At 45.6% G+C, this 13,939-nt stretch overlaps 1 protein-coding gene across 1 annotated transcript in view; it reads right to left on the minus strand.

Moving 5' to 3' along the window:
• DSCAM (DS cell adhesion molecule) overlaps positions 1 to 13,939 on the minus strand; it is an 859,941-nt gene that overhangs the window by 139,905 nt on the left and 706,097 nt on the right. Inside the window, 1 exon segment of the mRNA XM_027551145.1 lies at positions 5,978 to 6,145. Within this exon segment, the coding sequence (XP_027406946.1) occupies positions 5,978 to 6,145 (168 nt within the window).

Here is a 13,939-nt window from a genome sequence, read left to right on the forward strand (position 1 = left end):
TAGTCTCTGACGTGAAAGGATTCAGATCTCTCCTCTCTTAAAATACAGTCATAGGATCTATATTAAAGGCAGAGACTGAAAGAATTTTACACACATTAGAGCTTTGCCCAATATAATTAGGAAGAGCTTTTGTTTGGGTGCTGAATTTTCTACTTTAAGTTTCTAAAACATTCTAAGACAAGCACTTTAAAAATGACATAAAAAATGATGCTGGAGAAGAAAATGGCAACCCACTCCAGTATTCTTGCCTGGGAAATCCCACAGACAGAGGAGCCTGGTGGCCTACAGTCCATGCGGTCACAAAAGAGTCAAACAAGACTGAGTGACTAAACAACAAATAAATCAACTATGCTTCAATAAAATACAATTTTAAAAAATGATACAAAAATTAGTCTGCTTCCAGAATTTTAGTGCTTTCCTTACAATGCCTAAGCTGTAATTTTTTTTTTTCATGGATCCTCATCTCATTGCAAAAGGACAATTTCATAAAATTAGAATCCAAGGCAGACTGAATTCCCAATGCTGACATGATTGAAGACTAACCATTAGGTATCCACTGCTTTAACTAAATTTGAAAATTGTGTTGACATTTAACATTTAAGAATTTATTTAACAGTCTTGAATTGAAATTGCACTAAAACTAGAAAGGATAATTTTTTATTCTGTTTTTTTAAACCAGAATATTTACCTTATTCCTACAGGAAGAGCAGGCTAGAGGTAAGAATTACTGATGAATGTGATTTTCCGAAATATATAGTTGTTGCATTTTTTAAATAGAAACTGAAACTATTCAATTTGTAAAAGAGTAATAAATGAGGACTATATTTACAGTTCCTAATGTTTATTCTAGGCAAGACTATGTCCTGCCTGCATGCTTAGTCCTGTCTGACTTGTGACTCCATGGACTGTAGCCCTCCAGGCTCCTTTGTCCATGGGATTTCTCAGGCAAAAATACCAGAGCGGATTGCCAATTCCTTTTCCAAGGGGTCTTCCCAACCCAGGGATCGAACCTGTGTTGCTGGTATCTCCTGCATTGCAGGAGGATTCTTTACTGCTGAGCCACAGGTAAAGCCCATGACAAGTGCAAATTTCTGTGAAAAATGATAATTCTTTACCACTAGCGCCACCTAGGAAGCCCACTAATTCCGTTTGGCTGAAAATACAAGGTGGGCAGGCCCTTCCTGTCAAACCCATGGTGGCCCCCGGTCATCTCCGGTCTGGACGTCTGTTTTTGCTCCTTCCCACAAAGGCAGGACAAGCTGATTTGTTCACTGTTGTCTTGGACGCCCAGAACAGCACGTGGCACATAATACATGCTGAATGAATAATAATTTAAAGGAGTAAGCTATTTATTTGATAGTCACTAAATGAATTCATCCTCTCCCCATTTAGGTATCAACTGTTCTTCAATTTATTTGGTTCTAACTAAATTCTGTCTTGGTCTCCTATGCCCAGCAAAGAATGTTCTTTCTGCTCACCCAGGCTACTCTTTTTTTTTGGCCATACCAGGCAGCTTGAAGGATCTTAGTTCCTCTGCCAGGGATTGAACCTGTGCCCTGGAAATGAGTATCCTTTCCTAACCTCTTGATGCCAGGGAATTCCCCAGGCTCCTTCTGTCAGAGATGAGCATGTTGTTGTAGACTCTGTCATCGTGTCTCAGTCCTCCTTTGCCCATTTTTACACCCTGGTCTCTGCCCAATTTTGGACCTGGCACATGGTAGACCCTTGGCAAATTCTCCAATGAAGAACCAGAGATAGAAGTTCAGGAGTGCCTCTCACCGGTGACTCAGCCCAGCCCCATAAGCAAATAAGACCCAAGCCTCTGGATGAAGCCAGGAGACAGCTACGTGGAGAAGAAAGTAATTTGACAGCAGAGGGGAGGCACTGCACTAGAGCATGACACTTGACCTGCTTTTCAAGGGAGAGGACAGAAGAGGAGGCATAGACCTCAGGGGGCTCCAGACGCGGGCAGGAGCAGCTCACACGAGGAGGCGGTGGCAGAAAGGGAGGGTCATCACTGCTCGGGCCATGAGAAGCCTGGTGTAGTTTCAAGGTAGTAATGGGGTAGGGGAGACCTGGGCCTACACCTTACGGGCTCCTTTCCTCAGCAAGTGGGCGGTGAGAGGCAGCCTTGGGTGCCCTAGACTTGGGCACTTGCATGCATGCTAAGTTGATTCAGTTGTGTCTGACTCTTTGTGACCCTATGAACTGGAGCCTGCCAAGCTCCTCTGTCCATGGGATTCTCCAGGCAAGGAAACTAGAGTGGGTTGCCATGCCCTCCTCCAGGAGATCTTCCCCATGCAAGAATCGAACCTGCATCTCTGGTGTCTAACCTGTGTCTCTTGGATTGACAGGCAGATTCTTTACCACTAGCGCCACCTGGGAACCCCTTGGGCACTGCATCACCATAAAAAATGAGTGGGTCTATGGCTTCTAGAAGCTTCCATCTGGGGATTCTCACTGCTTAAGTGATGAACTCATTTCTTTAGGGAAAGACGGCTGTAGGGCTGGAAAAGATTCTCTCAAGATGGCTGCGGCTTCCGAAAGAGGTGCCTTTGGGGATCCTCCCGGAGGTGGCAGGGACAAGCTCTATCACCCCAAGCAGAGCTGGAGAGGGGGCTTTGGTTAGGAGAATGCCCTCCTTTCTACATGAGTCACACATAAGAAAATGGCTCTCTGATTTCAGTCATGCAAACCTATGCAGCAAGACAAGGCAAGTTCTGGTTTGCAGCTTTTCTTTGCTCATGCCTGACCTTCCCTCACATTCTCCCTTAGCTAGTTTGAAGAGAGAATGATGAGTTGTGGGCCTGCCTGGTGAAACCCCAACTGTCAGCTCAGGAGCCAAAGCAGGGGGTGGGGCTCTGTGTCCATCTGTCTGCAGAGATGCCTGAGTGGGCTGCATACACGTGACCGGTGACCAGGAGTAGCTGTTCATCTGACCTCCTTGGCTGGAGAGAGAGAAGCACTGCCATGGCAACGGCCAGCTACAGGGAGATCACAGAGGAGACGGCAGAAAAAAAGCCACATCACCTGCATCGGTCATGGCGATGGGGAAAAAGGTGCAAAATGCACCATTGGAAACCATCCCTGCCTTGAGAAGGCCGTGGAGGTGGGCAGAGTCAGAAAAGTGGCTCAAAGGAAGGAGAAGGCTCAGCCCTGATCCAAAGCTTTCATTTTGGGGGTGACTTATTCTCCCTAAATCCCCAGCATGATGAAATTCCAGGAAGTGAGTGTGTTGTTTACATCAAAATTTAAATAAGATTCTATTTTTGTAGGAGCTTATTAACACTCATTTCCTACTTATTTTAGAACCATGCAAAGTACTTTCAGAAATTAGGGTTTTTTCCAATTACCCAACATGTTTGTGGTGAGGAGTAGAAAGACATCATTAAGTGAATCTTGCAGATGAGAAATCACACAGAGAGAGTTTCCAAGCATTAGAAGTGGCTCGCCCTCAGACTAAAGCACAAAGCTATCCTGTCTCCCACCCTTGAAAATGATGTTTCAAGAACTGATGTATTCCAGAGTTGAAAAATGAATATATAGGTGCAGTTCAGGAAAAACAATAAATGTTAACCTGTTTCCTTGAGGACAATGTTGACTGTGCATAACAAAGGAGTTAGATTTTGGCATTTGCTTTCATCCAGCAATCCTACTTCTTGGAATTTAACACAAAACATATTGTTGGAAATGGCAAAAGATATATCACAGGATATATCATATCATGCTCATCATAGTAGTGTTTATGATAATGAAAACTTAAAGAGAAATGCAAATCAAAGCTACAATGAGATGTTACTTCATACCAGTCAGAATGGCCTCAAGATGTCTACAAATAATAAATGTTGGAGAGGGTGTGGAGTAAAGAGAACCCTCCTACACTGTTGGTGGGAATGTAAGTTGATGCAGACACTATGGAAAGCGGTAGGGTTGTCGCTTACAAAACTAAAGAATAGAGTTGCCATATGATCCAGAATCCTCCTCACTCCTGGAAATATATCTGGAAAAGATTAAAACTCTAATTTGAAAAGATACACGCACCCCAGTGACCATAGCAGCACTATTTACAATAGCCAAGACATGGAAGCAACCGAAATGTCCATCAACAGAGGAATGGATAAAGAAGAGGTGTTGCATACACAAATGGGATATTACTCAGTCATAAAAAGGAACAAAATAATGCCATTTACAGCACCATGGATGGACCCAGAGATTATTATACCAAGTGAAGTAAGTCAGACAGAGACAGATATTGCTTATATGTGGAATCTAAACATGATACAGATTAACTTATTTACCAACAGAAACAAGCTCACAGACATAGAAAAAAACTTACAAAAAGGAAGAGAGGAGGGGAGGTAAATTATGAGTTTGGGGTTCACAGATACATACTACTATGTGTAAAATAGCCAAACAATAAAGACCTACTATATAGCATAGGAAATATTCTCAATATCTTGTCATAAACTATAATGGAAATGAATATATATGTATATATGCCTATATGTAACTGAATCAATTTGTTGTTCACTTGAAATCAGCACAACATTATACATCAACTGTACTTCAATTAAAGAAAATAACGGACATACAAGAAATGGTGGATGGCAGGATTACAAATTTTAGGAAGTCTTTAAGAGATATAGATGAATGATGTCTATTCAAAGTGCAATTAGTGAGGGTAACAGAGAAGTGAGCCTTCACTGGTGGCTCAGTGGTAAAGAACCCGTTTGCAATGCAGGAGACACTGCTTTGATCCCTGGGTTGGGAAGATCCCCTAGAGAAAGAAATGGCAACCCACTCCAGTATTCTTGCCTGGGAAACCCCATAGACAGAGGAGGCTGGCAGGCTATAGTCCATGGAGTCTCAAAGAGTCACACAGTACTTAGCGACTAAACAATGACGACAAAACAGAGAAGGAACAGAGTCAAGAACAACTGCAGTTGGAAGATGCAGCGACCTCTTGTGGAAGCTTCATCATTTGGCTATGATCTCCTTAATCTTGGAGACGGAAAACAAAGGTCTGCTCAAGCTTCCACTTTCCCTGCAGCAGTTGGGAGTGGCTGATCAGTTTTGAGTGTGGGCAGGAAAAGAAAATCTAGGTTTGGGCCTGGATACTCTTTTGCCCCCACCACCCCACCCCCTCCCCCGCCCAAGATGAGCCAGGCTGTGGTTCTTTCCCTTCCCTTCTGCAGAGAAGCCCTAGGGCAGCTCGCTTCCTTCTCTTCTGTAGGAGGCAGGCTGGCAGGTGGCGTCCACTGCCCAATTGCCTAAGTCCTCTGCAACCAGATTATTGCCACCACAGGTGACCACGAGCAAACTTATGTATCAAAGGCTGTGTGTCTGTGTCTGTGTGGGTGAGTGTACATGCATGCATGTGTGATGAATAATTTAGTGTGTGATATCCATGTATCCATCAATAACTCTAGGTGGTAGGATCGTGTGCGCTGTTTTGTCTTCAAAATGCCTATCTCAGTCTTCGACATTTTCAACATAACATGAAATACTTTGTCATAGGAAAAATCAGCAGTACCATTGATGATGGAAATATTGTTGTTTCCAGTCAATAAAATTATCTGTACTGCCTTCTCCCAGTTCCCAAACAGAGAATATTCTAGCTGTTTTCTAGTTAAGTGATCCTTCCTCCCCTGACTGCACAGGGACTTGGGCAAGACAGGCTCTCAGCTCTCCTGTCAACCTGGATTCCACGCATCCAGACAAAAGGGCTGTAAGAACAGCATGGTTCTTTAAATCTCACCAGATCATTAGCCTCATATGTCTTCTTTTAAGTCTTGGGTGTGAGAACCTTGACCTGAGTCCTGTTTGAAGAACAGTGCCTTCAAAGTAGGCAGAGAGTGCTGTCTGTGTTTTTGATGGGCGTGGAGCTCCAGAGAGTGTTCATCACGGCTGTGACTTTGCATTAACCATCTGAGCCCCGTCAGCCTGCTCCCTGAGGCCCCCTGCCCATCAGACATACCTGCCTCATCCGCGGTGATGGACAGCTCGTTGCTAGGCTCACTCTTGCCAATCCGGTTCTTGGCGTACATGCGGATGCTGTAGGTGGAGGAAGGGTGGATGTCAATGATGGTGGCCGAGTTCAGCTGAGGGGAAACGTCTTTGGTTCTCTGAGCAGAATCCCAGGAGTCTTTTGGGTTTTGTTTTTCAAAAAAGAAGAGATAGAGACATGAGTTTTTTCCCTCTGCTGTTGAAAGTTCACAAGTAGGAATTTTTTTAAGAAAGAAAAAAAGTTACAACTCAAAGTGAATTCTCAATGCAATGCTGCCACTATTCTGGTGGGCTAGCCATCAGAGGGGATGCAAAACTAAACATTCAACACCCACATTGTGGGGTACAGGGCTGCAGGCAGCTTGTTTCAGGGAGTTTTGTCCGAGGCAACACAACAGACTCCTTGGCAGAAATCACAGAGGAGAATAGAAGCGGGGGAAGCTTATGCCAATAAAGTGAAAAACAGCTACTTCCAAACACTCATGGTACAAGATAAAAAAAAAAAAAGTATGGTTTGAGCAGCTCTCCACCCAAAAGAAAAAAATCCCTAGTTCTTAAAGGTATTTGAAAACCAGCAAAGCCTTTAGCCGTATCAGACCCCTTGTTCTCCAAAAAAGGAGGGTGGTAAAAATGAAATACTAAAAAACTAATCTCAGCCTCCCTCATAAGCACTGGTCATAAAGTGTACTTCTCAGTTTTAAGTTTTAAAATCATTGTTGTCTCCAACCCTTTACTGTAGGAATTATTTTCAACCACAGCTAATTTTAAGGACAGGGCATGCCTTCTGCAAAGAGTTGTCATTGAATCCATGATGGTGTGCACCTGCTGGCTTTCGGGCTTCAACCAATGATGAGCACATCAATGAATAGTTCTTATTTCAGAAAGAGTTTGAGCAGGTGCTGATTGGGATTGGGAGGGGTCAACAGATGATTGTGGTTGTGGAAGTACCAAGATGCCCCCGAGATGGTGGCAGAGAGAATGCATGCATACTCTCACGCCACCCTGCCCATCCCAGGATGCTCTTGCATTTGCTCTGCTGAGCTCATCAGACTTATAAGAATTGCACCTAGGGTCTGAGTTTCCTGCTGAATTCTAAGCCCTGTGGGGGCACAGACCATGCTGGCCATGTTTAATGCTGTGGGCCCAGTGCTCACACAGAGCTTGGCAAATAATAAATGCATATTTCCTAGATGAAGAAATATATGGCAAATAGACCTCTGGGTCCTGGGAATGACCCCACACCCTTTTCCACATGAATGATGGCCATGGCAGTTCCAAGGGCTGCTCTGACCAAAGATCATTGCAAGTGCAAGAGATTTCCTGGACTTGTAGGAAGAATATGTGGCTTCAAGTCTTCCTCTGAGGGCTCTTACAGGGAATGGAGTATATAGAAACTAGCTACTGGTATTTCCTGAAAGCAGCAGTACCTTTTGAGTCCAACTGATTGAAGGGAGAAGGGCATGACAGAGAAAGAGAAGACACACTATTGATGCCTTGTATAAAATAGATAACTAACGAGAACCTACTGTATAGCACAGGGAACTCTACTCAGTGCTCTATGGTGACCTGTATGGAAAGAAATCCAATGACAAACCTAGACAGTGTGTAAAAAAGCAATCACTTTGCCAACAGAGGTCCACATAGTCAAGGCTCCCAGTAGACATGCACGGGTGTGCGAGCTGGACAGCAAGGAAGGCAGAGCGCTGAAGAATCGATACTTTCAAACTGTGGTGCTGGAGAAGACTCTTGAGAGTCCCTTGGACTGCAAGGAGATCAAACCAGTCAATCCTAAAGGAAATCGACCCTCAGTACTCTTAGGAAGAACTGATGCTGAAGCTGAAGCTCCAATACTCTGATGAGAAGAGCTGGCTCATTGGAAAGGACCCCAAAGATGGGAAAGATTGAAGGCAGAAGAGGGTGACTGAGGATAAGATGGTTGGATGGCACTACCGAGTCAATGACATGAACTTGAGTAAACTCTGGGAGAATGTGAGGAATAGGGAAGCCTGGTGTGCTGCAGTCCATGGAGTTGTGAAGAGTCAGACATGGCTTGGCGACTGAACAACTGATTCACTTTGCTGTATAGCAGAAACGAACATGACATTGTAAAGCAATTATACTCCAATGAAAATTAATTTAAAAAGAGAATATGCTGCAAAATAACAAATTATAGAAGAACAGAAGAATGGGATTCAATAGAGGACAAGTGATGGGAAGGAAGTTCATGCCAACAGAATGATGTATAAGTAGGAGCCTTGTCCCACAAAAAGAAAGTCAGGCCTTCTGGAGAAGATAATTAGGATGACAGGGAGGAACTCCAGGCACTGCATGATGCAGAGGCAGTTGCTAACCAGCCCCAGGAGGAAGCTGACACCTGTAGGGTTTGACGGCTCTTCCCAGGCCATTATGGAGCCTTCTGGAACTGGCATAGCCATGGAAACGTGCCATACTCCCTGAGGTGTGTCTAGGAGATGGCTGAGAGCTTGCAGGGATATAGTGACTGCCCTTCTCCTTTTCCTGCCAGGGAAGTCATGGGAATAGCCCCTGGGGAGTCACCAAGGTGGGGGTCTCAGGCAGGAAGTGCATGGTCCTTGGAGAAGAGGATGTATTTTTAACTTCTTTCTTGCAATGATTAGACTTTGAAAGAAAAAGATGATGTCAGTGATCATAACTCTTAGACTATGGTTCAAAACACTACAGGGTGGGCTTTTCAGGCAAAGATCAAGAGGATGAGAAAGAGAAAGACATGCGTTATCCTGAAGGATTTTAAAGTAACTGAATGAAGAAGAGCAAAGTCTAGTGAAATTCCCAAACACAATCTAGCAAGTGATATGACATCAAAAGAAGAACACAAACAGGGTGTGGCTACCCAGGAGAAGAGCTGAGAAAGGGGCCAAAAATGCCACTTCTGATCTCAGATGCCAAAGTGCACACGGACTGGTCGTGGGTTATAAACAAAGTGTGCTTGAGAATACCACACTGAGCATTAAAAACAGACCCCAGGGAAATCCTGACACTTGAGGATGGAACTGCAAATTGAAATACAAATAAAACTAGCAAGAACATATGATAGGCAAAATAAAGATACTTCTTAGGAGGAATATGTCACAAGCAGAAAGGCATGCCTAGAGATGGAGCTGGAGGACGCAAGTATGGATGGGTGATTTGGGGTAAGGACATGAGCAGGGAGAGCAGGTTGAACAATGAAATGCTTGTGAGGATTGATTACAGGTCTTGCCCAATGGAGGAAGCGGAGGGTGGTTTCTAGACTCCCAAGTAGCATCGAGGAGATTTTGTAAGTCATACAAAGATGGTGTGTAAGGTGTCTGTTTACTGAGATGTGGGCTTGGCTAAAGGGACCTGTAGGAGATGCTGAGGTTCCCAGCACCTGTAAGAGTGGGGAGTTGCTGCCTCTGGGGTCCAAGGGGGTCAAAGGGGAGGAACTGTATTTCTGGGGTGTAGACAAGACTGAAACCTCAGAATAGGGCCCTTGATGGAAGCTGTACACAGAGAACAGTCTCTGTGGGATCCTTCTGCGTTGCTCTCTGGGTCTGCCACTGGGCAGGAGAAGGAGAAGAGGGCGGCAGAGGATGAGATGGTTGGATGGCATCACCGACTCAATGGACATGAGTCTGAGCAAACTGGGAGATGGGGAAGGACAGGGAAGCCTGCCATGCTGCAGTCCTTGGGGTCACAAAGAGTCAGACACAACTGAGCAACTGAACAACAACAACCCAACAACCCTAAACTCAGAGGGAAGGGGAATCTCCATGGTGTGGACCACGGGGCTCAGCTTTGGGGAGAAGAGCAGATGCTGGGTTTGGGCAGAAGTCAAGGTGGTGGGTGAAGAAAAGCCAGAAGCAAGGTGAACTCAGGTTTCGGAGCAGCATCTGCTCGCTGGGTGCCCTGCTGGGAATTTTACAAGGGTGACTTCTGCGGTCCCCATATTTGTGGGCACATCGGAAACAACTCAAAGATTTCTGACAACTGCACTTTCACATCCGTGCAGTCAGAATCTCTAGGGGTGGTACTTTAAACAAATCTGTGCTTTAAAAAAATGCCTCTCTCTCTCTGGGTGGTTGTAGCATATGAGAGCCACAAGGGCATCTCTGAGATTCATGGTGCTATTCCTACCTGGGAAAAAAAACAGTCCTCAGAGAGGGTAGGCAACCTGGTCTGGTTAACAGAGCTAATAAGTAGTGAAACTGGGTGATGAACCATCTGACATTAAAACTGGCATCCATATAGAATCTCACGTGGTTAGAACCACAGGAGGCTCCATCCATGACTTAGCATCAGGCCTTTAATTGTTTACAGGGTTAGTAATTACTTCTTGGCATGAAAGCTATAACAAACCTAGACAGTGTGTTGAAAAGCAAAGATATCACCTTGCCAACAAAGGTCTGTGTATCAAGGCTATGGTCTTTTCAGTGGTCATGCACGGTTGTGAGAACGGGATGGTAAAGAAGGCAGAGGGCCACGGAATTGATGCCAAACTGTGGTGCTGGAGAAGACTCTTGAGAGTCCCTTGAACTGCAAGGAGATCCAACCAGTCAATCTTAAAGGAAATCAACCCTGGATACTCATTGGAAGGACTGATGCTGAAGCTGAAGCTCCAATAGTTTGGTTATTTGATGTGAACAGCCAACTCATTGGAAAAGACCCTGATGCTGGAAAAAATTGAGGGCAGAAGTGGAAGAGGGCATCAGAGTATGAAATGGCTGGATGGCATCACTGATGCAATGAACATGAACCTGGGAAAACTCCAGGAGATGGTGAGGGAAGGAGGCCTGGTATGCTGCAGCCCATGGGATCAGGAAGAGTTGGACAGCACTGAGTGACTGAACAACAACTCTCTGGGTCATTCTACTGCACAGCTAGAGTCTGGACAGAATGTATTTTCAATTGGATGCTGACAACATCCTCATGAAGCGGGGATTTTTATTTTCATTGTGAAGGTCAAGAACCTCAGACCGTGTTGTTGAGGTGCTGAGAAGTGAGGCTGGGATTTGACCCCACTTGTGCTATCCACAAGTTCTAGGCCGGCTTCCTGCAGCATGGGACCTTCACAAGGTCTCTGCTGGATATCTGATGAGACTCGATTTCAATTTTCTAGGAATCTGATGGAAGTCTCACGTGCTTAGAGGAAGACTTCTGACGAGCTTCTGACTTGGCTTCCTGATGAGGAGGAGCAGTGCAGAGAGCTTGGCTAAGTGCAGTGGGGCGGGGGGGTGGAACTTTGCTAAGAGTTGTTGTTAAGTCCTCTGATTTGTAGGAGCGAAAGGTGAGAGCTGTGCAGGGTCAGATTTGCCCCTTGGTTTAGGAAAAATAAGTGAGAAGCACCTGTTGAGAAAGGAGGTAGGATTCTATGACATGATCCAGAGAGATCAGGGGTAAAGAGGATGCAGAGGTTCAGAGTCGAGTCTCTGCCTCTAAAAGTCCAATTATCACCCGAGTGAAGACTGCGGAGGGCCCCCAGGAGCAGTGTGGTTGAACTGGATGCTTGTTGATGAGCCCAGCTTGAAGGGGATATGGCCTGAGTCAGGAGGACAGCAGATCATCAAGGACAAATGTAAGGCAGTGAACTTCATTTGGAGAAGAGTTGTTAGAGGCTTGAATAAGTGAGGGTGACCCAAAGTCTGAGAGGCAAAATTACGCAAAAGGTAGAAAATGAAGAAGTGGCGTGGAGAAGGATGAGATCTATGGTGCTGGGTGAGAGAAGGGAGGATCGGCACCTGGGGGAGCCACTTCTGCTCTGTCTTCTCCTTGCAGGAGAGCCCTTGTGTGAAAGGCGGCGGGGGTGGGGGAGTACTAAGGCACTAAGCCCAGGCAGCGATTTGTGAGGCCTCGGGGAGAAGGCACCCAAGAAGGGATGTGGGGAACATGGCAGGCTGGAGTAGACACATAGGCCAATGGGCTGGCCTCGCACACAGGGCAAGATGCTGGAAGGGGATGGAAGGCAGATCTTGGTGTCCACCTGGAGTAAAGTAGTGGCTACTAGGAACCCAGTATGTGGCTGCCATAGAAATCAGCAGGATGCAGGCTACGTGAAAAAAGTCAAAGGCTCCAAACGAGGGAGGTGATGGCTCCTTTGTGCCTGTGCCCAGACAGATGACCCCAGGGGCGCTGCCACGGGGTGAGTGGAGCTGAAGGGCCAGGTGATGGTCCGAGGAAGGACACCCAAAGGAACTTGGGATATTTTATTTTTCTTGGCAAATGGAAAACTAAGGAGTGTTATCTGTTTTCAAACCATTCAAGGGAGGTCATTTGATCAAAGAGTTTAGGGGTGGGAATTCAATCCACAGCATCATCATAAAAATGTCATAAGCTCTAAGTAATGAACTTAATGGGACACCATTAACAATAACAAAAACATGTGTTTATGGAGCTAAATGAGTTGATCCTGAAATTATATATGGAAAGCTAAGAAAACACTGGGAGGGAAAGTTTCAAGGATAGAATAGCCTTACCAAATGTTAAGACATAATGCCTCTATGATTAAAACAGTCTGGGACTGCTGCATTAGTATATAGGTAAACCCACGGAATAGGAAAGTCCAGAAATAGACTCAATTACACATGGAAGGGGGACAGCAGAGGATGAGATGGCTGGATGGCATCACCGACTCAGTGGACTTGAGTTTGAACAAACTCTGAGAAGATGGTGAAAGACAGAGTAGACTGGCGTGCTGCAGTCCACGGGGCACGACTGTGTGACTGAACAACAACATACGAAAAGTTAGTACGTGATAAAGGCGGCATCGGAAATCACTGGACAAAGGTGGATTTTTAATAAATGCTGTTGGGGCAACAGAAGACCCATTTTTGGAGACGATAAAATCAGATCCATCTCTCCCAGTGTACACAAGAGTAGACTCCAAATGGATTGGAGACCTCAATTTAGAAAAGGGAGGCAAAGAAACACAAAACAATGGAAGAAAACAGGTTGATTTATTTTATGATCACAGCGCAGAGAACGACTTTTCTAACTTGAGTCAAAATCCAGATTCAATAAAAGAAAATACTGATAAATTAAAAAAAGACACACAGACACACAGTTAAATATGAGTTCACATATCTGCCAGGCAAGGAAAGGAGAGAGACTGCAGCAGCACATGAGAGGGAGGCATGGGCTTGAATGTGGACCTGGGATATATCCCTGTGGAGGTCAAATGAGGAATGGGGTCTGAGCAGCAGGTGGGAGTAACCATAGTAACTGTGTGGTCCAGGGATGGGATGGTGGCGGGGGTGGTTACAGCTGGTAAGAGACATGGCCAGAGGCACGCTGAACCCAAACTCCCTTGAGGAACCACTGGATCATCATGAGCACCTGGAAATGACCGATCCCCTGAAGACAGGGAGGCATGTAGCTGCTCCCCTGACTGGCTCTGTGGGCACTAGCTCCCAGACCTGCAGTCCTTCTATTAGTGCTGACCTGCGAGGCTTGAGGGGGTGGGGGTCTGTCCCTCTCTCTGTAGACTACAGAGTATCCCTACGGTGTGTGTCTGTGTTCCTGCCAAGTTTTCATTCTTGCCCTCAGTTTCCAGGTTGTTTTCTGCAAGAACATGCCTGCCTCACCTAAAAGACTTCAAGACCCAGATCTCAGAACTTCTCAATCTTTGGTTCCATCCTGCCCTTATTTCTTTAGAACGAAGGCAGGGCCTCCTCTCTGCCCTTGGCCCTGGGCAAGCCCATTGGTACTGATTTCTGAAAGATCCCTGCTGGTTCAACACTGCCCACAGCTTGCTCACTGGCCGTCCTCTATCTCCATCCCCTGCATGGGATCTGGTTTCCAGGGGACTGTGTGACCACAGCCACCATGCTCCTCTCAGGAGGCTTTCTCAAGGTCCATGGAAGCATCACCTCACTTCCAGGTCTCTTGTTGTGGCTCAGGGAACCAAGCTGGTCACCATGCCTCTTCTGACATCTTTTCT

The sequence above is a fragment of the Bos indicus x Bos taurus genome, chromosome 1 (genome assembly GCF_003369695.1).
Source record: "Bos indicus x Bos taurus breed Angus x Brahman F1 hybrid chromosome 1, Bos_hybrid_MaternalHap_v2.0, whole genome shotgun sequence".
NCBI classification, from domain to species: domain Eukaryota; kingdom Metazoa; phylum Chordata; class Mammalia; order Artiodactyla; family Bovidae; genus Bos; species Bos indicus x Bos taurus.